The 23744-nt window shown below is 46.9% G+C and overlaps 2 protein-coding genes across 4 annotated transcripts; both read left to right on the top strand.

Moving 5' to 3' along the window:
* Positions 1-9834: 9834 nt before the first annotated feature.
* On the top strand, positions 9835-17438 carry LOC136522420 (serine/threonine-protein phosphatase 7 long form homolog). 3 transcript variants are annotated; one of them, XM_066516238.1, is made up of 10 exons: positions 9835-11785; positions 11864-12653; positions 12736-13022; positions 13093-13357; positions 13442-13715; positions 13792-14306; positions 15391-15894; positions 16469-16615; positions 16783-16890; positions 17052-17438. In XM_066516238.1, exons 1-10 carry the CDS (start codon positions 11526-11528, stop codon positions 17097-17099), a joined length of 3198 nt encoding a protein of 1065 aa, XP_066372335.1. In that variant the 5' UTR covers positions 9835-11525; the 3' UTR covers positions 17100-17438. The 3 variants fall into 3 exon arrangements, 2 of the variants coding, with proteins under 2 accessions (XP_066372335.1, XP_066372336.1); XR_010775888.1 differs by lacking the exon at positions 17052-17438 and having other exon boundaries at positions 16491-16615; XM_066516239.1 differs by lacking the exons at positions 16783-16890; positions 17052-17438 and having other exon boundaries at positions 16480-16616.
* A 460-nt stretch (positions 17439-17898) lies between these two features.
* LOC136524797 (phenylalanine--tRNA ligase beta subunit, cytoplasmic-like) lies at positions 17899-20112 on the top strand. The gene is made up of 7 exons (XM_066518042.1): positions 17899-18142; positions 18217-18250; positions 18348-18436; positions 18540-18669; positions 19344-19459; positions 19562-19628; positions 19765-20112. The coding sequence occupies exons 1-7, from the start codon at positions 17991-17993 to the stop codon at positions 19945-19947; spliced, it is 771 nt and encodes a 256-aa protein (XP_066374139.1). The 5' UTR covers positions 17899-17990; the 3' UTR covers positions 19948-20112.
* Positions 20113-23744: the final 3632 nt, after the last annotated feature.

The raw sequence follows: 23744 nt of genomic DNA, 5'->3' as shown, positions 1-23744 counted from the left end.
CCTGAGGAGCAGCAGCCCGAAGAAGGCGAACAGGTCCCTGAACAGCTGCCGGTGTGCCCTAACCACGGTCCCTCCAACTTCGTCCAAGGCAAGCCCCAGAGCATCTCTATGCCATCTCCTATCTCTATTTTAAGTTGCACTTGAGTCTATATGTTATATATATTGTGCATTAGGTTGATAGGAGTTGAATGGAACCCTTTGCTGCATATCTCACCTTGTCCAGAAATAATTACCTACAACCTTCCAACTAGTAAGGATCGTTTTATGCTTAGCCATGCTTAGACCGGTAGAAGCCGGGTGATTTCATGCCACCGGCAAGATGTAGGATGGTAACATATCTCTTTGTTTACCTATATGAATCATGTGAAGGTTGAGAAATGGAGACCGGGCGGGATCCGGTGTTGTCTTTGTTGCTGTTGTTAGGCAGGCTTGGCCTGTATTTGATCCCGCCTGTGTCATTTAAGGACCGCTTCGTTGCTTGGACCTTGGTCGACATTGAATGTACCTTCACATAATGGCCAGATAACTCGTTCCGACCGTGAAACCGATTAGTTCGTTCGTACTGAGTACTCGACTACTAGCATTCCTTGGAGGGGAGCATTGAAGGGATGGGACTGATCCAAGACCATATTTGCTACGGGCAGTTCATGTGAGGATGCAAGATCACGAGTTTTGCGAAGCAGTCCAAACTTACCACCGAATAGAAGTGAATGGTTATCCAACGCGAACTAATGATCTGATTCGTACAGGTGTGTGATACGGGCTTTACCTAGCTGGATGTAATCGATTCAAATCATCGTCTCTCCCGGATAGTGAGAAACTTGCCCTTGCTCTAGCAATCGTAGTAAATAAATGAAACGTGATGTTGACATGTGGAATATAAATGGTTACTACTGTTGTTCTCTCTAATCAAATGTTTGATGCAGGATAGTGCAAACACAGAATACAGTATTAAATAGCCACTGTTAATTGCGGCTAAAAATTGAAAACAAGGACTTATGTTTGTAGCTATTTTTGCATGTTCATGCTATCCAGCTTACTCCACTATGAAAGCCTTCCATATCCTTGTAGTTATTTTATTTTTTTCATGTCGGGTAACTCTAGCTAGGTACAACTGAGTACTCAGGATTCTATTTCCCATGTTGTTGCAGGTGATACTTATTATGAGGGCTACTGCATCACGTGCTTCAGTCCAGCTATGGATGGTGATGAGTAGAGACCGGTGGGCTCGGTCATGATCTTTATATACCTCCCTCATGCTTTTGTTTATGGAGGCTGTTATCGTACTGGCAGTATATATGAACTTATGTTAATGTAGCTGTTTCAAAACTATGTTGCTTTATCTATCGGATTTGAACCTGGTATTGTAATAACTACTTGTGAACTTGGTTTGTGATCTATTTCCGTTGCGAACTCCATATATGTGTGATGTATGTTGTTGCTTAACCATGTATGATCTTGGTTGCGATGTTGATTAATCAAGGCCCTTCGTAGTACTCGAAAGACTACCAGATTTATATGGGCTCAAGTACACGTGGGCAGCTGTCCCGGCAGTAGCCATTACTTGTGCTCTTATAAATTGGACGATTCTATCACATATTGTCTAACAAGGATCAGGGGCAGCTCAATGAGACAGAGGTCATAAATGAGCCAAGGGATGTCCATCAATGGAGCAATGTCTTTTAATTCGGCAAGGAAAGAGGGACGGAGGTCAGGATTAGCTGGAGCACAACATTCGTTATGACTAAGGATTTATTTATGTAAGAGCAGCTCAAGGTAAGTGATAGAGTAAAAGAAGTTAGAGAGTAAGAGGAGTAACTAAAATGCTGATCTGGAGCTGCCATGAGTGTCTAGGGCTTGCAGAGTTGTTAGTGCAGTAAGGGATATCCATCCGCTTGTTTAACATTTGATTTTTAATGCAGTAAGGATTCCTCCAGAGCTGCCATGAGCGTCAAGGGCCTGCTGAGAATTGAGGCAGCGAGGGAGAAAGGTCCAGAGCTTGGCAGCACTTGGGAAGACAGCATGTGGGTTTTGCTGAAGGAGGACGATACTTGGGCAAGCAGAAAGAAGTTCGGCAAGAACATTATCACATTTCGCAGAGTCGCCCTGTTATAGTGGGGAATGTCTACCAGTGCCGCAAGAGGAGCCGTGGCTGAACGGTGGACCGCGGCATGGCGCGCCAGCGCGCGGTCACCAGCGATGGCTCGATGCACCTGGATGCTTTTCAGCGCACGTGTGTAGTTATCAAGATCCGATGGTTTAGGAATGTGAGTCTTATGACTGTCATCCCTTAATGTTAGCCAAGGTTTGTAAGGACTGGTGAATAAGTATTGAACATGTTTGCTTAATGAAGATTAGCCAGAGATTGAGTTAAGTCTCTCTCGCTCTTTGGTGCCCTAGCTCACACTCATTCATAATTCCTCGACGCCGAGCAGGCGTCACAGCGTCAATGCTAGGCTATCATGCCTCGCCCTCCAGCATCCCACTCCTATCCCCTACGCAACAACCCTAGCTCCAACAATTTGGTAGCAATGTCAGGTGCCAACACTTCTGCAGCCGCCGTCATTTCCACCACCACCACTGTCGTGCCACTTCCTATCCCATCTGCTCCCATGATCACCACTGCGTCGCTCACCATTTCACAGCCTCCACTCACCCAGGTTCCAACCGACACGCTCACCGCACTCACCATGGCCATCTATGGCTTGTAGTGCCAGATGAGCGAGCTCGCCACCTGCATCGTAGAGGTCGAGAACCGCCCGACCGCATCCGTTCCACTGCTCATTCCCTTCGGCATGCTGGGATACGGGGGTGTTCCGCCACTCCTGGCCACTAGCACCGTCATCTCGGAGGTTTTCACCAACCAGCCGGCGGTAACCAAGCCAACGGTTCCCTCGCTGCTAGTGCCGATCACTCAAATCCCCTTTCTGCACTCGCCATCGCTAGTTCCATCCTTCTTGTTGGTGGTGCACATCCCCCACCCACCACCCTCCGCGGCCGTGCACATGCCACCGCTGCTTCCCAATGACCCACCGAAGTTGGCGGGTGTCGGTGTACCATGCTACCACAAACTTTCATTCTTGGCCTATGATGGAAAAGATGACCCCTTTTGTTGGATCAACCGATGAGAGCAATTCTTCCATGCTCAGCAGATGCCCGTAGCCGATGGAGTTTGGCTCGCCTCCTTCCACATGACAAGCACAGCCCAATAGTGGTACTACGTCCTAGAGCGGGATGCCGACGCACCCGACTAGGAGGAATACAAGCGTCTCTGCCACCACCGCTTTGGGCCGCCACTTTGGATGAACCACTTGGCAGACCTCATGTGCCTGCCATTTTCCTCCGTTGAAGCGTACCAGGAAGCATTCCAGGCTCGCTTGGCACACGCAGGCCGCCTAACCCCCTACCAGCAGGCGCAACTGTTCATGGGGGGTTTACCCAAGCACATTCGGATCGATCTGGAGCTTCATGATCCTCAAGATCTCTAGTGCAACATGTCCTTGGCGCATGCCTACAAACGCCGCCATGCGTCCACGATGCACATCCTGCCATTTCTGCCACCACGGCCTGCTCACACCATGGGGCGCCCCCCTGGGTGTGCCGGCCACATTGGCGGTCTCCATGGGGGTCAGGGACACCTACAGCCATCTTCCTCGACACCACCGCAAGCTCGGCCTTTGCTACAATTGTGAAGAACACTACGTTCACGGTCACAAGTGCCTCTGACCCTTCTACCTAGAAGTGGCAGACTATGAGGTGGACGAGCCCGTGGCCGAGGAGGAGCCAGTGTTCGACCCTGAGACACCGATGATCTCCCTCATTGCCATTGTGAGGATCCGCACCGAGGACACAATACAACTCTATATCACCATTGGCAATGAGCAGTTCGTTGCTCTCCTCGACTACGATTCCACACATAACTACATCCTCGGCGATGTGGTGCGCCGTGTTGGACTACAGAGCCACCCATGTCCCGGATCTAGCGTCATTATGGCCAACGGAGACCATGTCACTCGCCATGGCCTGGCTCACGATGTTGGGGTCCATATCATCAATGAGGTGATCTCCATTGACTGCTACTCCATCCCGATCGATGGCTATGACATGGTGCTTGGCATCACGTTCCTGTCCAAACGCTCGGCCCCATCTTATGGGACTTCGATGATCTATGCATGGAATTTTGGCATAAGGGCCATCGGGTTTTTGGCGCGACATCGGCTCCACTCGGCACGACGTCCAATCCACGCAGCACCTTCACTCTCTCTGCAGCAATGAGCCCGCCATGTTCAACCAGCTCTTGCACACATTTGAGGATGTCTTCGTTGAGTCGTAGGGGCTGCCACCGGCATGGCCCTGTGATCATTGCACTCACCTACTGCCCAACACGGCGCTGGTAGTAGTGCACCCATACCGATACCCACAGCTCTAGAAGGATGAGCTAGAGATACAGGGCGCCGCCATGCTCGAACAAGGGATCATACGGCCTAGCACATCAGCGTTCTCTGCGCCCATGCTTCTCGTCAAGAAGCACGATGGATCTTAGCATTTTTGTGTGGACTATCGCACCTTGAACCAGCAGACCATCAAGGACAAGTTCCCAATCCCTGTTGTCGAGGAGATGCTCGATGAACTCCATGGGGCACGCTTCTTCACCAAGTTATATTTGTGCTCAGGGTACCACCAGGTGCAGATGCATGCTGGTGATGTTGAGAAAACAGTGTTCCACTCCCATGAGGGCCACTTCACGTTCTTGGTGATGTCGTTCGGCCTCGCGAATGTGCCGGCAACATTCTAGAGCTTAATGAATTCCATCCTCTGGCCATTCCTTTGTAAGTTTGTCTTAGTGTTTTTCGATGATATACTCATCTACAGCCCGTCATGGTCATCACATCTGCAACACATCAATGCGGTCCTCACCGCACTCCGTAATCACCAACTCCAACTCAAGCGCGCTAAGTGTTCCTTCGCGACATCGTCAGTGGCATACCTCAGCCATGTGATCTCGGCCGAGGGCATCGCCATGGATCGTGAGATGATTGAAGCCGTCACCTCCTAGCCACAGCCGCGATGTGTGTGTGACCTACGTGGCTTTGTTGGGCTCGCTAGGTACTATTGGTGGTTCATCCAGGACGACGATGCGATTTCAGCGCCCCTCACCCAGCTGCTCAGGAAGGAGGGCTTTGCCTAGATTCCTAAGGCAACCATGGCCTTCGACACCCTCAAGTGCGCACTCTCCACCACCCCCGTCCTCCATCTGCCCGACTTCAATAGGCCATTCACGGTGGACTGTGATGCCTTGGGGTATGGGTTTGGGGCGGTCCTCCATCAAGGCGTCGGTGCCCTCGCCTTCTTCAGTCGCCTGTTCGTGGCTCATCACCTGAAGCTTGCCGCCTATGAGCGGGAATTGATCGGGCCGGTGCAAGCGGTTCGCCATTGGTGTCCCAACCTTTGGGGCCATCACTTCCTCATCCGGAAGGATCTCTGCGCTCAAGTTCATGCTCGATCAGTGCTTATCAGTGGGTGAGCAAGCTAAGCTCTTCAACTATGATTTCACTGTTGGGTACCGTCCAGGCCACCACAACACCGTCGCTAATGCTTGTCCCGATGGGGGATGACAACGCACACCTCAGCGTGCTTACCAGTACCTCCTTCAAGCTCTTCGAGGACCTCCGCCGCGAGCTGCAAGATGATGTGGACCTTTGCGCCCTCCGTGACTCCATGGTCGCCGATCACGGGGGAGCTATGGCATGCCATTGATGGGTTCATCCTGTGTGACTCCCACTTGTTTGTGCCCGCTACGTCCACCACCCTCCCGGTGGTTCTCCAGTTGGCGCACTCTGCGGGCCATGAGGGCATGTAGAAAATCTTGTAGCGCCTTCACCAGGACTTCTTCGTCAAGCATGATCCCCGGCTAGTGCGTGAGTTCATGAGCACCTACCTCACTTGTCAGCGCAACAAGACAGAGACCCTCCAGCCCATAGGTCTGCTCCAACCCCTCGACGTGTCGTCCAAGGTCTGGTCGGACATCGCGCTTGATTTCATCGAAGGCCTCCCATGCGTCCATGGCAAGAGCGTCATATTGATCGTGGTTGATCAGTTCTCCAGGCATGCTCATTTCATCATGCTGAGCCACCCCTGCACTACCACTTTTGGTCACCAAAGCCTTCTTCGATGGCATCATCAAGCTCCATGGCTTCACCAACTCAATTGTCAGCGACCACGCCCCCATGTTCACTAGGAATGTATGGCGCGACATCATCAAGTTCACCGACGTCAAGCTACGGATGAGCACAGCTTTTCATGTGCAAACAGACGGCCAATCCGAGGTAGTGAACAAGACAATTGCCATGTATTTGCGGTGCATCACCGGCGATCGGCCGCGCGCATGGCTCGACTAGCTTCCCTTGGCTGAATACTGCTACAACACTTCCTATCATTCGGCGCTCCGGACGACTCCATTCGAGGTAGTGTATGGCTGGCCTCCACTTGCCCTACTGCCTTATACTGCGGGTTCAGTGCACATTGACTCGGTCGACGCCCTACTGCACGAACGCGACTCGTTCCTTGCGGATGTTCGCGTTTGTCTGCTATAGGCCCAGGAGTACGCCAAGAAGCACTATGACATTCATCATCGGCAGTTGGAGTTCGCCGTCAACGATTGGGTGTGGCTCCACATTCTTCATCATCGAGCGCAGTCCTTGGTGCCGAGAGCGCGTGGCAAGCTCAGCCTGCGTTTCGCCGGTCCGTTCCAGGTGGTGGAGCGTATCGATCCAGTCGCCTATCATCTACATCTACCGGACGGCGCCCGCATCCATGACGTGTTCCATGTCGGCATGCTGAAGCTGTTCCACGGAACCCCGCTGGCTGCACCACCTGCTTTGCCGCTGCTCCACAACGGGCGCCTACTACACCGCCCAGCATGTGCCCTACGCGCAGCTGTGTCGCGGTGCCTGGCACGTGCTAATCCAATGGGAGGACATGAACAATGCCAAGGCTATCTAGGAACCCTTCAAAGAGTTCAAGACTCGTTTTCCCTCCTTCCAGCTCAAGGACGAGTTTTTCATTGAAGGGGGAGTGATGTTATGGTGGGGAACGTCTACCTGCGCTGCAAGAGGAGCCGTGGCTAAACGGTGGACCGTGGCACAGCGTGCCAGCGCGCGGTCACCATCGATGGCTCGATGCACCTGGATGCTTTTCAACGCGTTATCCCTTAATGTTAGCCAGGTTTGTTAGGATTGGTGTATAAATATTGAACAATTTTGCTTAATGAAGATTAGCCAGAGATTGAGTTAAGTCTCTCTCGCTCTTTGGCGCCCTAGCTCACTCTCGTTCATAATTCCCCGACGCCGAGCACGGCGTCGTAGCCTCATCGCCGGGCTATATCAGGCCTTGCCCTCCGACGTCCCACTCCTATCCCCTATGCAACAACCCTAGCTCCAACACGCCGTCCAGACCATGGCATTCTAGAAAATGAGATTGAAGGATCTACCCATAGGAAACCAGGATGCCATCATCAGAGGTTGAAACACTAGTGTTATTACAGATGCTAACATCAGGTGGGGAAACTGGTCAGGAACAAGCTGCTGACGCAGCGACCAGCATCGACAGACATAGCAGGTCACTGGCCGAGGCAGGGGGGGGGGGGGGGGGGGGGGCCAACAGGGGCCATGGCCCTACTTAATGTTTGGGCCCTATTTAGTTCCCTTCCAAAACGTTAAATTTTTCAAGATTCTCCGTCACATCGAATACGAAAACGCATGCATGAAGCATTAAATATAAATAAAAAATAAAACTAATTACACAGTTTAGACGAAATCCACGAGACGAATCTTTTAAGCCTAATTAGACTATGATTGGACACTAATTGTCAAATAACAACAAAATGCTACAGTGTCGTTTTGCCAAATTTTTCGCAATCTAAACTGGGCCTTGGTGCAAAACAAAAAATACTTCTGTGTATAATACGGTCCAAGCCTATCAACCCATGTACTACGTAGGAAGCCGAACAGTCTGTGTACCTGGGAGTTGTGGGGTCTGACTGTGACCGTTCGAGGGGCGAGGGGCGAGGTGCCGAGGGCAATCCGCGAGACCGCGATCACGATTCAAGATTCACGATAGTGCCGCCGCCGCACCCCCGCCGCCTGGCCGTAAAGGCACCATGGTTATCAATTCCGTTCCGTACCGAAACGCCTCGTACCGGTGACTAAAACGGTACAGAACATCTTGTATCCCGTACCGGCTTCTATCTCGGACAGTTCCGGCCAATCTCGGCCATTCCGGGCGGAACTGCCAGTGCCGTCGATACCGGCGTCTGCAATCCAAATCCAGAAATCAAGGAGGAAGCAATCTAATTTGGGACAGGAAGAAAGCCATCGAGATACACTATCTCTTGCCTCAGCAAAGATTGAGGGGGAATATTCAAGATCAGAGAAGAAAAAAAATCAGCAAAAATAAAGAAGAAAAACACACGGCGCGGGAGACACGGACGGACTGCAGGCCGGTAACAGCTTCAGCCTCCAAGATCTCACGGTCCAGCGGAGGTACACGGCATCGGCGGCTCATCTGAGGACGGTGCGGCGGCTGCGCCTGTGTGCCTCGCGCCATGCTCAGCCTGGGGCGGAGCTCTTCTAGGCTAATCAGCCAATGCGTCGATGTACCCTTTCTTTGGATTGATGTAGGCTTTTTTTATGGGCCAACAGAGCTACGTCTTGGGTTGTTGTTGGGCCTACAATTATTGTGCTTCATATTTGTCTAGTTCATATTTACTAAATGTACTAATTTATAGATATACAATATATATATATATATTATTATTAATAAGTTGAACTCCGGAACCGTACACCGGAATGCACCGGTATCGCTAGGTTCCGTTCCAATAGATAAACCGGAATGGTCACGGGAACGGGATTGACAAGTATGAAGGCACCTCCGTCCGACGTTGAGGTCCACGCTCTCCGATCTGCTGTCTGCAGACTGCAGTCTTCCTGTGATCCTATCTGCAGCACGTCCAGGCATCACCATTCATCATCCGTTCAGGACTTCAGTCGTCGTGTACGTTCTATTCTAATTTTTTTATGTTCATCAGTTTAGAGCCAATGCCTAATTGGCTAATTAAACTTATTTCTTATATTGAAGGATAATTATCACTACCGCAAACGTCAAATTTATCGAGTGTTTTTATGTTTGCCGAGTGCATTCCCTCGGACACTCGACGAACATGTTCTTTGCCGAGTGCTACACTAAAAACACTAGATAAAAAAAACACTCGGCAAATAAAGTAGTGTATTTTGGGAGTTTTGGGGGCTAATAACGAGTATAAATATTTACAGGGTCTCCAGTCACTTACTTGAACTAAAAAAAAGCTGTAATGTATTCTGTTTGGTCCATGTAAGTATGTATTGGGTCTGTATCCACTTACTACTTTTACTACAAACTCTGTAGACAAGTCTGTTTTGTGCATGTAAATGTGTACAGAGTCTGTTATCAACAGTTTGATGTTTTTTTTTGGAAATCAACAGTTTGAGTTGAATGGTTAAGTCAATGCAAAGAAGAACCTTCAGTAGTCATATTACAAATCGTTTTCTTATGCTCCAGAAATATCAATTAGCCATAGAATAGAATACTTTGAGTGCAGATCCCAGGTTAATTTGCAAATCTTCTTGGCAAGACAAATCATAAACAAGCAGTTTGGTAAATTTTTAAGTCACTTCATACTTAGTCAAATCACGCGGCCCAGTAGCAGCCCAGAGGCCCGAGGTGCCTAGCCCAGCCCAGTCAAAGCCTCTCTATTACACACGGAAGCTTCAGTTGCAGTGGAGAGTTTAGGCAGTCAGTCACGGAAGCTCCAAGGACTGCCAGACTGCCGGAGGCGGCCCTCGCCGCCGCGCCACCATCTACTGGTCTGCCTCCGCTCGCGGTCCGCCGGTCAGCCTTATACGCTCATTGCTCGTCCGACATCTTTACCATTCTCCGCCTCCGCCCCCATTGTTTTGTGCGGATCCCCTAATTCCCTAACCCTAATGCAAGAACGCTTGCGCTGGGTTTCTAAGCACTGCTTGGTTCTTCCCAGTATTGAGATCTTGAATGAACTAGAGGCATTTAAACCTTGGTATTCTTACTTTACTGCTGTATAAAGGGTAGGGACTGGCCTCCATTTACCGTGCAGAGGAGTAAACAGATTTTTATTTGATTTGATCTGGTTCTAGACTAATAGAATATTAAGGGCATCTTGTGGTGATTGTAGTTGATGTTTTTTGGATCAAACTACATTTGATCTGGAAAGCAATGCTTACTCCGTGCAGAGGAGTAAACAGTTTTTTATTGTGTTAGCTTACCTTTTTATCCATTATTAAATTGTAGGAAAGCAATGCTTTTGCTATTTTTCTGTAATCGAATAGGCTCATATGATAACTGTGATGATAAAATACTATAAATCGTGTTAAGTTATTATACTGGTCTGGCTCTTTGAAATTATTGATCGAAGCGACATACTAAGACTTTATACTGCAAGAAGGCTAGACACACTCCTAAGCATTACTGCATTATCATAGCAAAACCCCAGCATTATCCATGTAATCCAACCATGGTTTTACACAACAAGAATCACATGTTTATTTTTGTGACTAGTATTATTTTGCATGTTCTGTTCAGCTGCATTCTTGTGCTTAGGATTGACATTTTAAGAAACGATATGCACTAGCCATTTTTCCTATAAAGTACCAGCTTTATTCTCTTCACTCCATCAAGTTCAATCCACTAATGTGTTTGCTTGGGGTTCAAATTTGACACAGAGAAGTTGCTTTCGCCTGCAAGTTATGTCCAAGCTTCGAGATTGGGCAGGCCTCCCAGATGGCCTGCTGCACTCCATTGTTGAATTGTTGGGGTCCTTCCCTGATCTTCTTGCCTTTGCAGCCACCTGCCACCCCTGGCGCTCTGCCTTCTCATCTTACCCATGCAAATCTACCTTGTACACACTCTTTCCGCCTCTCCTCCTCAACCCAAATGTCTCTTTCTGCTCCCCTCGCCCTTTTCCAAATGTTGCCAGAAACACCTCTGTATCCAAACGCCCATGTTACGTCACTGATCTAAACCAGCCAAGAAGATACATTACTTTGCTCTCAGATTCCTATGCTTTCTAGCGATTATGATAATAACCATCCACCAAGTGCTTTGCATAAGTTTGCATTTAGGGGTGCTTCCTTTGGCCATGTGATCTTCTCCAACAACAACATGTTTTCTTTTTGACGTATTCACTAGTATTGAGGTTTCATCTCCACCACTGCCAGTTGTTGAAAACATTGAGCTCTACTACTATGGTGCTACCCTCACTGGTTCTCTAGCATCTCCCAACTCACATATCATTGTCTCCACTCAGTCCTCCAACTTCTTTTGGCGTGTTGGTAGTGACTCTTGGTCAAAATGCTCTCCTCGCAATGGGTCACTCGTCGAATTTGTAGTCTGCAAAGGCCAAGTCTTTGGTTTGGGACTCTCATGTGTAATTTTTTAGTTTGGGCATGTAAAATTTTATGTATTATTCTATGTTGGGACCTTTATTGTATTGTGTAATATTTAAGTTTCGACTATTATGCCTTTTGAATGTACTTGTTAATATGTATTTGTATTTTCAAAAAAATCTTTGTTTTTGTAGGATGGCCGGCATGGAGCTTATCGACCCTGTTGTTGACCAGAGGCACCGCTCCAACTTGCAGGACGGGCAGCTTCCCGCAGCCCTACGTCTTCGTACCCACGACAAGTTGTGGTTACTTGACCACCGCTGGGTTCCACGGTTTGTTTAATTCGTACCTTATACGTTACAACTGTACTTGTTACAATTATTTAATCTATAATTTTGTTCCCATTACAGGCTACGTGCTGCTGGTCTGCTTCCGTTTGCACGCCTGGTTGAGCGACACAGGCATATGAGTGCGCGTTTTCCAGTGGACCGTGCACTCCTCTCTGCTTGGGTGGACCGCTGGAGACCGGAGACGCACACGTTCCACCTCCCTATAGGTGAGATGACCGTCACTCTACAGGACGTCGCCATGCTCTTCGGTCTACCTCTCGACGGTACCCCGATCGGCCCAGTTGTCGTGCCGGCGGACTGGGACGAGCAACTCCTGCACCGTTTCGACGGTGTGTTGCAGCCGGCGGAGGGAGAGCCTGAGCAGTTAGGCTTCCACGACCGCCACGGGCCTCCAAAGGCTTGGTTGTCTCAGTTCCGTGCGGAGAGGCTCACGGACGACGAGGACGACTTGAGGGTGCTGCGACACTTGGAGGCGTACCTGCTTTGGTTGTTTGGTTGGGTACTCTTCACCAGTTCCCACCACGACACCGTCGACAGGCACTTCGTCCACTACGCGGCGCAGATAGCGTACGCACCACTTGAGGCGATTCCCCAGTACAGTTGGGGTTCGGCAGTGCTTGCAGCTACGTATCGGGCTTTGTGTGACGCTTGCACTCGGAGGACGTCGACAGGTACGTTGGCTGGTTGTCCGTTGTTGCTGATGTTGTGGTCGTTCGAGCGGTTCGACATCGGTAGGCCGACCCTGTCGTCGTACAAGCCGTACGCCGACGAGGTGTACGTTTTCGACCTGTTTGGTGAGGCCGATGAGCTTGATGCCCCAACGATGGGCACACTCTGGTTGTCCCGTGACGTAAGTACACCATCTTCATCTATTTGTTCATGCATCTGACTATTATGCTTTTAATTTTCATCAAATTTGTTGCTCTTTGCAGCCTAGGTGGGCAACGGGTAGAGGCACGTACAATGCGTACGTCGCTGCATTGGACCAGCTCACAGCTGACAGGGTTCGGTGGACCCCGTACACAGCAGCTGACATACATGCCCGTGCTCCGCGTGGCTTGTCGGAGTTGTGCTACCGAGACCAGGAGCTGTGGTGCACGAGGAAACGACTGGTGTTCGACATCTTCGTCGAGCCATATTGTCCAGAGCGGGTGGCACGTCAGTTTGGCCGTGCGCAGGTCTTTCCCCTTCCCCGACTTGAGTTTGACGGGTCCCACGGGTAAGTCTTGTTCCATTAACTGTTCCTCTATATGTTGTCATAGTGTTATTTATTATTAATTATATTGTAGGTATTCAAGGAAAGGTCAAGGTATAGCGTTCGAGCAATCGTGGGTGGATAGGATGGTGCTTTGGGTCAACGCTTGGGCACAGGCTGCTGCCGACGTGCACGACCTTGGTGGGCCATTCGACGAGGGCACGTACCAAGAGTACTTGCGTTGGTTCCACGGAGCCACACGCGTCCGTTGCTTCCCCGTGCCAGTAGAGGCCGCGCCGCACAAGGCCGAGATCACCGACACGTTCGTGATGGAGCCACCAGCTGCTTTCCATGCGCTGGTAAGCGAATTTCTTAACTACGTTGTCTATCCCTACTTTGCAAAGGAAGGGTAATACATGAGACAATACATGCCCGGCTTGTAGACAGATATCTGTAGTGACGTGGGCAACGAGCTGCTTTCGTATGCCCAGAGGTTCGAGCAGACCCCGCCAACGGTTGGTAGGCTTGAGTTGGTTGCCGCCCTTCGACGACTGGGGCAACGTTGCTTGGCGGGAGTTCGCCGAGCATCATGCCGCCCGACCACAGATGTAGTTGTTGACGTCCACCAGGGTGTGCCTCCACCTCCTCCTCCACCACCTCCAGTCGTAGGATTTGGAGGATGTTCTGGTCCTTCCCAGCAGAGGGTTCCAGTCCTAGGTAACTCTATGATAACCTTCCTTATTTCTCATGTACTATGCATGTAGCATGCTCTATCTGACCTTGTATTTTTTAGGTACACGTGCTTCATGCAGTGACTACACGGAGGGTACTAGCAGCCTAGCCCATGCCATGTCGCAGCGCGACGACAATGCCATCGCCATCGCCGCCGCCGCAGCGGCGACGGATCCCTCCCCGGACCCGACACCGGCCCCGCCGGTGGTCAAGTGGCCCGAGGGCGGCGCGCTGACACGGGACTGGGTGGCGGGGCTTGCGTCCACGCTGGACTGGTGCTCACGGCACCTCCGCACGGACCACCTCCCGGAGGTGCTCCCGGCCGCGCTGGTCCAGCGCCTGGTCCTGGCTGCCGCCGCCATCCTGCACCGCGAACCTAACCTCGTCCGCGTCGACCCGCGTCCCGGCCAGGCCGTCGTCGTCGTCGGGGACGTCCACGGCCAGCTCCACGACGTCATCTTCCTGCTCCGCGACGCCGGGTTCCCGTCCGAGGACCGCATCTTCATCTTCAACGGCGACTACGTCGACCACGGCGCCTGGGGCCTCGAGACCTTCCTGCTGCTACTCGCGTGGAAGGTGAATTCTGCTGCGGATCCTCCAACTCGTTGTTAAGCTTCATGCGTGTTTCGATTCCATTTTGTTTTGTTGGATCTGCTAGATTTATGGGCATAGATTGATACATAGCTAGGCAGTTAATAGATTTTCCATAGGTAGTGCAAACTGGCTCAGTTAACTAATAATGATGTCTCCCCTTTGGTTGGATTGGACTTATATATAACAATAGATAAGACAGGTAATAGATTTTCCATAGGTAATGCAAGCTAGCTGGGTTGTTTTCATGGCAGTACTGACTCTAACGAATAATGATGTCTCCCCTTTGTTTGGATTGGACTTAATAGCAGTTATAAGTTTGCTCATTTTGCACAATATGCAACTAAATGATATCAACATAGAATTATGAGTCTTGATCCACACATTATTTATTTTTGGGAGTATTTGTTCTCATTTCCTCAGCATTCAATGGCTGAAATATCAATGATGTGATATATATTTAGACATTTGACTGTTATTAACTCACACAATCATATTTGGATTCCATTTTTGTTTTGTTGAATCTGCTAGATTTATGGACGTAGATGGATTGATAGCAAAGCCAGTTAATAGATTTTCCATAGGTAGTGCAAACTGGCTGAGTTAACGAATAATGATGTCTCCCCTTTGTTTGGATTGGACTTATATAACAATAGATAACAAGACAGTTAATAGATTTTCCATAGGTAATGCAAGCTAGCTGAGTTATTTTCATGGCAGTGCTGACTCTAACGAATAATGATGTATCCCCTTTGTTTGGATTGGACTTAATAGCAGTCATAAGTTTGCTCATTTTGCACAATATGCAACTAAATGAAATCAACATAGAATTATGAGTCTTGATCCACACATTATTTATTTTTGGGAGCACCTGTTCTCGTTTCCTCAGCATTCAACGGCTGACATATCAATGATGTGATATATATTTAGACAGTTGGCTGTTAACTTGCACAAGCATGCTTGTCCTCCTTTGGCATTCTAAAAGTGATCTATAAAAACTTTCAGTTCAACAATCAAACAGGGTAACAACATAAATGGTTGCTAATTATTGGTTCTTGTTTTCTTTCAGGTGCTGCTCCCTAATTGTGTGTTCCTTCTCCGAGGAAACCATGAATCCAAATACTGCACGTCAGTATATGGTTTCGAGAAGGAGGTAATGACTAAATACAAAGATCAGGGCCCTCAAGTTTACCGAAAGTTTTTAAGATGTTTTGAGGACCTTCCTCTAGCGACAATAATAGCAGGAAGCGTGTACACCGCACACGGAGGTGTCTTCCGTGGAACGATTGTAGTGCCATCAAAGAGATCAAAAAAAAGAAAGAAGGGTCACAAATACAAGGCGGATTTTACTGTTGATGTCACAGCCATGAAACTTGGATCCTTGGATGAGTTATTGAAAGCAAGGAGAACTGTTCTTGACCCTCCTTCGGAAGGCTCAAATTTGATCCCTGGGGATGTGCTCTGGTCCGACCCTTCCTTGCAGATGGGTCTTTCACCGAATAAAGAACGAGGCATCGGTTTGCTTTGGGGTCCAGATATCACTCAACAGTTTCTGCGGACAAATCATTTGAAGGTTCATTTTGTTTCGTTTATTACTCTTCCTGTTATATTTCAAATTGTTAAGAACAATCAATCATATGAAAAAATTGCAACGTATGAGAGCTCACTATTTCCAAATTCTATTTCATGTTGCAAATCTGATGGTGCCCACAAAGAAGGCGTTATAGGTTGATTTGTATGTGTATACCCCCGGCCTAGTCTGTGGTTAGTTGAGGATTATATAAAACTCTTTAGTAGCTTCAGGTGACAAGCATGCAGTAACATCCAGCGTTTCTCTTTTTGAAAATTGTTGTGTGGTATAGATGTCACCTAATATGTTGATGCAGTGAATGTGAGATATTACTTATTAACATACTTGAAGTGAGTTACATGATTCTAATTTCTTTTGTGTTAGTGTTCAATGATATGGCTTACTTAGTATCAATGGTTATCTTTGAACTCGGTCAGTTGGTAATGGTATGTTTTGTCCCGCAGCCCGTTGAGCATTTAGCTCTAATGCTCCATAATAATATTTGAAAGTTAGCATCATGGTAAAACTGTATTTGCTTTAAGTTCACATGCTTACTTCATCTTTTCATTCAACAAAGCTAATCATCAGGTCACATGAAGGTCCAGACGCAAGAGACAAGCGACACGATCTCTTGGGAATGGATAATGGATATACAATTGATCACGAAGTAGAATGTGGGAAACTAATTACTCTCTTCAGTGCACCAGACTACCCACAATTTCAGGTGATAATTTTTTGCTGTTCATCTTCGATATTGAATCCCTTCCTGGCTTTTTGTTGCAAGTTCTGTAAGAGATTTACTCATATATAAGTTCTGCCTTTTTTTTTTGTATCCTTTGCATATTATGATGATAATATGGTGTTAACTCTTTGTTTCTGAACCTTGTATAGGCTTCAGAGGAGCGGCATAACAATCGTGGAGCATATATTGTCCTTAATCCACCTGATTTTGCTACCCCTGTTTTCCATAGCTTTGAAGCTGTAAAGCCTCGACCTGCGGTATGTGACTCAATCCTCAACAATATACTCAGGAGTACTTGGTTCTGTGATGTGAGACTTGGAGTTATTATTTCTTAATATGGAAAACAATCAATCTGGAGTGGGGGAAACAAATCAACTGACTCGGAGTATCTTCTTTCTTTGTTTTCCTATATATGCAGGCCCATCCGTTCTATGATTTCGAAGAAGTGATCGACTCAGATGAATAGTTGAATTTGGATGCCATGGACAGTGGCACGTCGAACCTGTCATGATAGCTTCTCATGTACCTTTTGTATTCATCACACCAATTGTTGCCAAGGAAGCGTGGCATCAAGGTTTTTGTTGTAGCTAATGCCAACGTAGCAACGTTGCAGGTTTCTGGGTGGCCTCCTCTGTCCTGTCAAGCATGCCAATCTGATTTGTTGGTTCGGTTTAGGTTGATCTGTATCTAAAATTAAGTACCCAGAAACATGATATCCAAAGATTGAATGTGGGAAACCAGTGGTCGCCAAATCTTAATCTATAAACCTTCTTGTTGCTGAAAATGCTGATGCATTCGGTCATTCAGAGGAAGAGGAAGATATGCCCATGGCATCTCATGTTATCTGAAGAAGCGTGCGTATATCTACCGCCTTTAGATCATATATATGTGACGCTTGTGTAAATAAAACACGCATGTTTGGCCAAAACCTAATTGTTGACGGCTAAAATTGTACGTTCTAGTAGGGGCAGAGACATGTTTCAGAGACTGCTTGCAGATTGATCGATCAGAAAAAAGAGATTCGAGATGAAACATGCATGTTTCAGGCTTTCAGCTTTGCATTCAGTTCGATTCAGCTATCACGGACACGCGTTGGTAATAAAATGACACGACTGGTCATCATCAGAGAGGGCAGGCAAGAGTTTATTGGCGTTTCAACTGCCCTCTACTCTGCATCTCAGAACCTGAATGTGGCGAGCAATTTCTGCGTGTGATCTGGTTCTATCCTGAACGACCGCTGGCGCTGAGCAAATAGGGGCCGGCCTGTTGTCCCTTTGTTGGGCATCGTTGCCAGTTCTAAGCACTCGCCTTTCCAAAGCAATCAAAAGACTGAGTTTAGATGGGTCGTTGGGCTTAGATGGGCTGCATATCGTGCGGCCGGCCGACGTCGCCCCGGGCGAACCCTGACGATTTCGTTCCCATGGAAGGCCTCCCAGACCGCCGCCGCCGCGATGCCGACGGTGAGCGTCGGCCGGGACCGTCTCTTCGCCGCCCTCGGTCGGACCTACAGTAAGTTTGTTTTCCTTTGCTCAGTTCCTCCAGCTCTCCACTCCGCGACAACTCGTAACCCGTCCTCTTGGCAGCAACACAGGAGGAGTTCGAGGCGCTCTGCTTCGAGTTCGGCATCGAGCTCGACGCCGTATCCCCTCCCATTCACTCACTGTGCTGAGAGTGGCGTTGTCTGAATTTTGAGTGTTTTGGGGTGCGTGTGCAGACGACGGAGAAGGCTATTATTATCAGGAAGGAGAAGCACCTCGAGGACGATGACGAGGTCATCTACAAGATAGAGGTTGCCGCCAACAGGTCAGCAGATTTTGTTTTCGTCAATGGAATCGAAGTTACTAGAATACTAGGTAGGTATACAGGAGTTTGGAAACCCGGTGAAAACTTGGAACAATGTATGCAGATATGATTTGCTATGTCTTGAAGGATTAGCAAGAGCTCTCCGCGTTTTCACGGGGACTGAAGCAAGCCCTGTATTCCAAGTTTCATCCATCCCTCGTGGTTCAATTCTTCAGATGCATGTTAAACCAGAGGTAAGATCATGTTCTTTGGACTCGCAGTGCATTTCAAATAATTTCCTAGAAGAAAAGGCTAGATTTCTTCAGTTTTCCATCTCTAGGTTGTAGAGAAAATTGTACAGCAGCACTGTTTGGTGTATGTTATAACCTGCCAATGCTCTCGAACCAGTTGATTCTTTTTGGGTTTTTGGATTGGATATGGACTGTTATGTCTAAGGAGTAATAGAGAAATGATGTGTTTAACTGTCGTTTTTTCTCGAACTACGCAGGAGAGCTGCGCGTCATTTCATTAAGGTAGAAGAAAAAAATGGGTTTGGGTAGCCCCTACCCAGTTAACTGTCGTTTTGGACGGTCCTTAACTGTCGTTTTTCAAGGAAAAAAAAGAAGCAATACCCTACTGACATATTCCATGCCATTATTATTATTATTTTTTTGGTGCATGCTCTTTGTAATGTTTTATTATTGTCGTGAAAACCATTATAGCTTGAAGCTGGTGCTAAATGTTAAGACATTAACATATTCATGATTTTCATATTTGCCTGTTATTATTACTAATTCTAGAAGCTATGTATTAACGGATTAGTGTTGTATTTGCTAATGTTGATGCTGATCGTATTCTCCAGAATGATATTATTTGCGTTCTTATTTTCTTCCAATGTAAGCCTTGATTTGCTGTTTTTTTTTTTCAGACTTCAAAAATTAGACCATACGTAGTTTGTGCTGTCCTAAGAGGGGTAACTTTTGATGAAGCAAGATACAACAGCTTCATTGATCTTCAAGACAAATTCCACCAAAATATCTGCCGGTATAGCTTATCTTATTGCTTTTTGCTTTTCATTGTATTGATATCAGGATTGTACTCAATACGATGATTAATTAACTCAGACTAGTCCATGATGGATAACAGGAAGAGAACTCTCGTTGCTATTGGCACCCATGATCTGGACACTCCACAAGGACCCTTCTCATACGAGGTAAAATTATCACAGTGCTGCAGTAAGTTAATTTTGTAGCTCAATCTTGGGTATTATCTTATTCGCCCTGCGTTCATGGCAATCTCTGTCATGGACTTGCACACTGTTCCTATGTTTGTTCCATACGCAAACATAGGAGGTGTTGTCGTCCCCGGTGGCGATCGTCTACAACACTATAATGCTGATCAAGACTTGGCGCCCATTACTGAACATGAAGCTAAAGCCTACAGCGGAGGAGATGTTGGCTCTGATTTCGGCCTTGGCTCTGATTTCGGCCAGTGCTCATTTGCTCTCAGTCTTTATGCCAAGTTCCTGTTAGCTTAACGTCTTGTGAGACTGTGAATTTGTTTCGCATAGCGTATACTTGATGGCTCCTTAGTTGAGTTAGTGTCTTTTGAAGCTGTCGAGTTCGGTTTAGCTTTTATCTTGCTTGTTTTCACTTTTCAGTATGCTACTATGTAAAACTGGTAACCCCAGTCCTGGATCGTTGGTATTTGTTACGCTTTCTAATAAAGCTGGGTGAATACCTTTGATTAAAAAATCAAGACCTTGAAGATATTATCGGGGTGCGGCGTTCTTGTTTCCCTATCAGGAGAGGTCCCGTTACCGAATGGGCACCATCAAGCATACTCATCTCTTAGTTCTTACGATTATAGAATGTGATTGTATAAAGCAGCTTCCACGGAGCCTACAGTAACGTCTAGATCACCTCGACGAGAAAGTTCTAGATCGCCGTCTTCAAGGTAATCTCTAGTTAATTTCTTGGTTTCTTTTTTAATTTAATATAAATGAACAGGAGCGCCATTGTTGTTGCCTAAAATGCTAGTTTTGGCTAAATCATTCTAGTATTAGTTATCACAAGATGTGACACGATTAGTGATAAAAGCTTAAATAATGAAGCGTACAGAACATCTAGTCAACCACGTACAGAAGAGGCTTCGCATTAATGAGAGGAAAACACTGTTGACTGGCTGGTTTGGGCTGGCTGAAACCAACAAGCGAACAGGCTGTTTAACTTTTGGGACTGCACGTCACCATTCTTGTTCACCAAATTAAAACCCCCTTGAACGAAGTATGCTTGTGTTGGCATCCCGCTTAACTGCCTAGCTATACATGCTTATTAGTAATGTTAAGTCGAGAGGTGGCAAGTTCACCACCACTCGTGCTTATAGTACATGCTTAGTAATGTAGAAGTCGTGTAGTACCATGCACCATTGATACCCTTGTTGTACACTTGCGCCACCTAAATCCTTATTTTGGAATTCACTTTTGAGGCACCTAAACACGTAAAAGCAAGTTTAGGCATCAATAACGCACTTCACTCTCTATTTCCTCATCAATATTGACGCTTGTATATATCTTTTTTGTTCCCTACATACGAATTTAGGAGGCATCCAATAGTAATATCTGGATAATGGACTATGGCATCCTAAGTCTTTAATTTGACATTGATTTGCATGCATAAATATGTGATCAGAGAGCCAGCACCGACAAGGCCGTCCCTGGGGGCGTGCAGCCGGAGCGGCGGCACAGGGCTTCCAATTTTGAGGGCACCCGCAATAGGTGACTCATAAGCTAACTCTAAGCATTTTTTTTATATTTTAATAAAAGAGAGAGAAAAGCTAGCTCTTGATTAAAAGCTAAGCTCATACAAACATTCCAAGAACATGCGAAAGTGTCATGTGAATCTAATTATATTATAAGTCATTGCTAGAAGCTAATATTATTGGAGAGGTTGACTTAGAGCTAATAGTTAATTCTTACTATTGCGGGTGCCTAGGCCTCCAAGTATCTAGTACCACTGCCGATACGGCTGGTATTTGTTTGATCGTTTCGTTGGCGTTGGCCCAATAGCATCGCCAATTAGCCCAATAAAAAATGATTTTCTGGCCGACCGCACGGACGTCGTTTTGTCTCCCTGACTCTGTGATCCCAATTCCCAAACTTCTTCGTCTCGACGTCTCCTATCGTCCTATCGCCCTGCGCCCTATTAGCCGCGTACGGACTAACAGCAAAGAACTCTATATGGAGTCTTCGTGTGATAATCTTGAGGCTGCCCTTAAAAAGGATGGAAAATCTGATATTCTAATGACCATTCCTGTGACTGTTGCATCGAGCGAAGCTTTTCTAAATTGAAGCTATTGAAGTTCTATTTGCGTTCTACAATAACACAAGAAAGACTTAATGATTTGACTATAATAGCCCTTGAGAGCGAAATGTTGGAGAAGATTGATTACGAGCATCTCATTGAAGATTTCATTTCAAAAAACACTAAAAAAATGATACTAATCAAGTAAAGATTATGCAACATAGGTACCATTGTTGACATATCTTATTGCAATGTAATACATTATATCGTACATCTTGTTTTAGTCCTATTTTTCCTAGGCTAGTAGGCCTCATTTTTTAGTTTCGTACAAGGCCTCGAATTTCCACGGGACGGCCCTGTTCCGACTCGTAGAAATGCGGCATTAACGAATAAGCTGGTGCCATTCAAATTGAGAAGTAGGATGGAGTGCTTCGATTCAGACCGAGGAGTGAGGACTTGATGAAAGTTACAACCAGCAGGTTCGTAATATCAGTGTGCTTGTCTGCTTGATGACTTCTTCCTTTTAATTTGGAAATTCCAACGATGCTGGCTCTTAATGCCAACTCTCTATGAGGTGTGACTTCATTGTAGGATCGTTCCCAGACTCTGCAAATGATTGGTCGTTATTGCGGCTCGTGGAAGGATGGATGTATTGCATACCCTTTCTTCTGAAGCTAATCTCCAGTAAAGTCATCTGATTGAATAATGTATTGCATGCCCTTTCTTCTGAAGATAATCTCCAGTGAAGTTGTCTAAGGTGAGAGCTACTACTAGAGCCCCGTTTGGTAGGGATTCTAGTAGCTCCAGCTTCCACTGCCATTTCACTTTTTTTGCACTGTACATTGGAGTCGAATTTCACTCTCTTTCTGCAAGCTCCTACTGGCTCTGTGAGAGTGAGAGGAAAGAGAGAGAAATTCGGCTCTAATGAACAGTGACGCAACAGTGAAATGACAATGGGAGCTGGAGCTGCAAGAATCCCTACCTAAGGGGCCTAGGAAGGAGCCGACTGCAGGCCCTGAGTTTGAGCAGAGAGCAAGTCTTATACTGCAACCTGAATAATTTAATTTAATTAGCAGACAGAGCATTGTGCTATTGTTTTCTTTTTGAAATGTAATGTTTTTGAATTTGCATTGTGCTCAAGGTAATAAATAGCGTATAGCGGGTTGGTAATGGATTGACGTCGAGGTAGCGGATTGCGGATAGCGGGCGATATTGCGGATGATAAGTTCTAATAGCGGCACTTGATAATCTCACATAATTTTAAATACATATATCATAAATAATGAGTATAAATAGACATTTAATTGCACTCAAAGAACTGATGTCTCACATATTTAAATTAATAATACAAACATGGTGTTCCACGCATTAAATCATCACATTAAGAGTTTGCAAAGCAACATATTATTTGCTTCCACGCTACTGCAGCCTGCTACGTGCAATTGTGGCCCGCAATATCGCTTGCTATTCAGAATTGCGGCCGCAAAGTTTAGAGCGCTACTTCGTAGCGGTAGCGGCAATGGGACGTTACTGCTATTGCGAATACAATTGCGGCCGCTACCACCGCTATTTATTACCTTGACTGTGCTCTACCACAAGAGAAACACAAGTAGTAGTTCCATGATGTACTATTTTCCTACATGACAGCGGAGCGAGGATTATACTATCATAAATCATCAGCATATATAATATCGTTGTTGTCCGGCAAGCTGTTTGAATCTGCTACTTCGTGTGCACTGACAGGTTTCAGTTTTTGTTCAGTTCAGGGTAGCATCACCATCACAAATAAAGTCCAATTAACTACCGGACTTGCGCTGCACACGCCAGCATTAGGACAATAATAACTAGGTGGTTCATATATCCATCCATACGCTCTGATTTGGCTCGACACCCAGTACTCGACGACCACTAAATAAAATCAGAGTGAAGAGAAGGAAAACAAACTGAGGCATGGATCGAATGAGTGCTAGGTCAGGACAAAGGGGAAGGAACTACACGGACCTGAGATCGACGGCTTCGTCTTGCGT

This window comes from Miscanthus floridulus, chromosome 18 (genome assembly GCF_019320115.1).
Source record: "Miscanthus floridulus cultivar M001 chromosome 18, ASM1932011v1, whole genome shotgun sequence".
NCBI classification, from domain to species: Eukaryota; Viridiplantae; Streptophyta; class Magnoliopsida; order Poales; family Poaceae; genus Miscanthus; species Miscanthus floridulus.
The sequence above is the reverse complement of the archived record's forward strand: the minus strand, read 5'-3'. Positions and strand labels throughout refer to the sequence as shown.

Excerpts from the sequence above, each read along its gene's own strand:
- LOC136522420 (XM_066516238.1), top strand. The coding sequence starts at position 11,526 with ATGTATTATTCTATGTTGGGACCTTTATTGTATTGTGTAATATTTAAG. Across the intron at positions 11,786-11,863 it reads GACCACCGCTGGGTTCCACG|GCTACGTGCTGCTGGTCTGC; the intron begins GTTTGTTTAATT and ends TTCCCATTACAG. Across the intron at positions 14,307-15,390 it reads TGCTGCTACTCGCGTGGAAG|GTGCTGCTCCCTAATTGTGT; the intron begins GTGAATTCTGCT and ends GTTTTCTTTCAG.
- LOC136524797 (XM_066518042.1), top strand. The coding sequence starts at position 17,991 with ATGGGCTGCATATCGTGCGGCCGGCCGACGTCGCCCCGGGCGAACCCT. Across the intron at positions 18,670-19,343 it reads AGATGCATGTTAAACCAGAG|ACTTCAAAAATTAGACCATA; the intron begins GTAAGATCATGT and ends TTTTTTTTTCAG. Across the intron at positions 19,460-19,561 it reads TTCCACCAAAATATCTGCCG|GAAGAGAACTCTCGTTGCTA; the intron begins GTATAGCTTATC and ends GATGGATAACAG.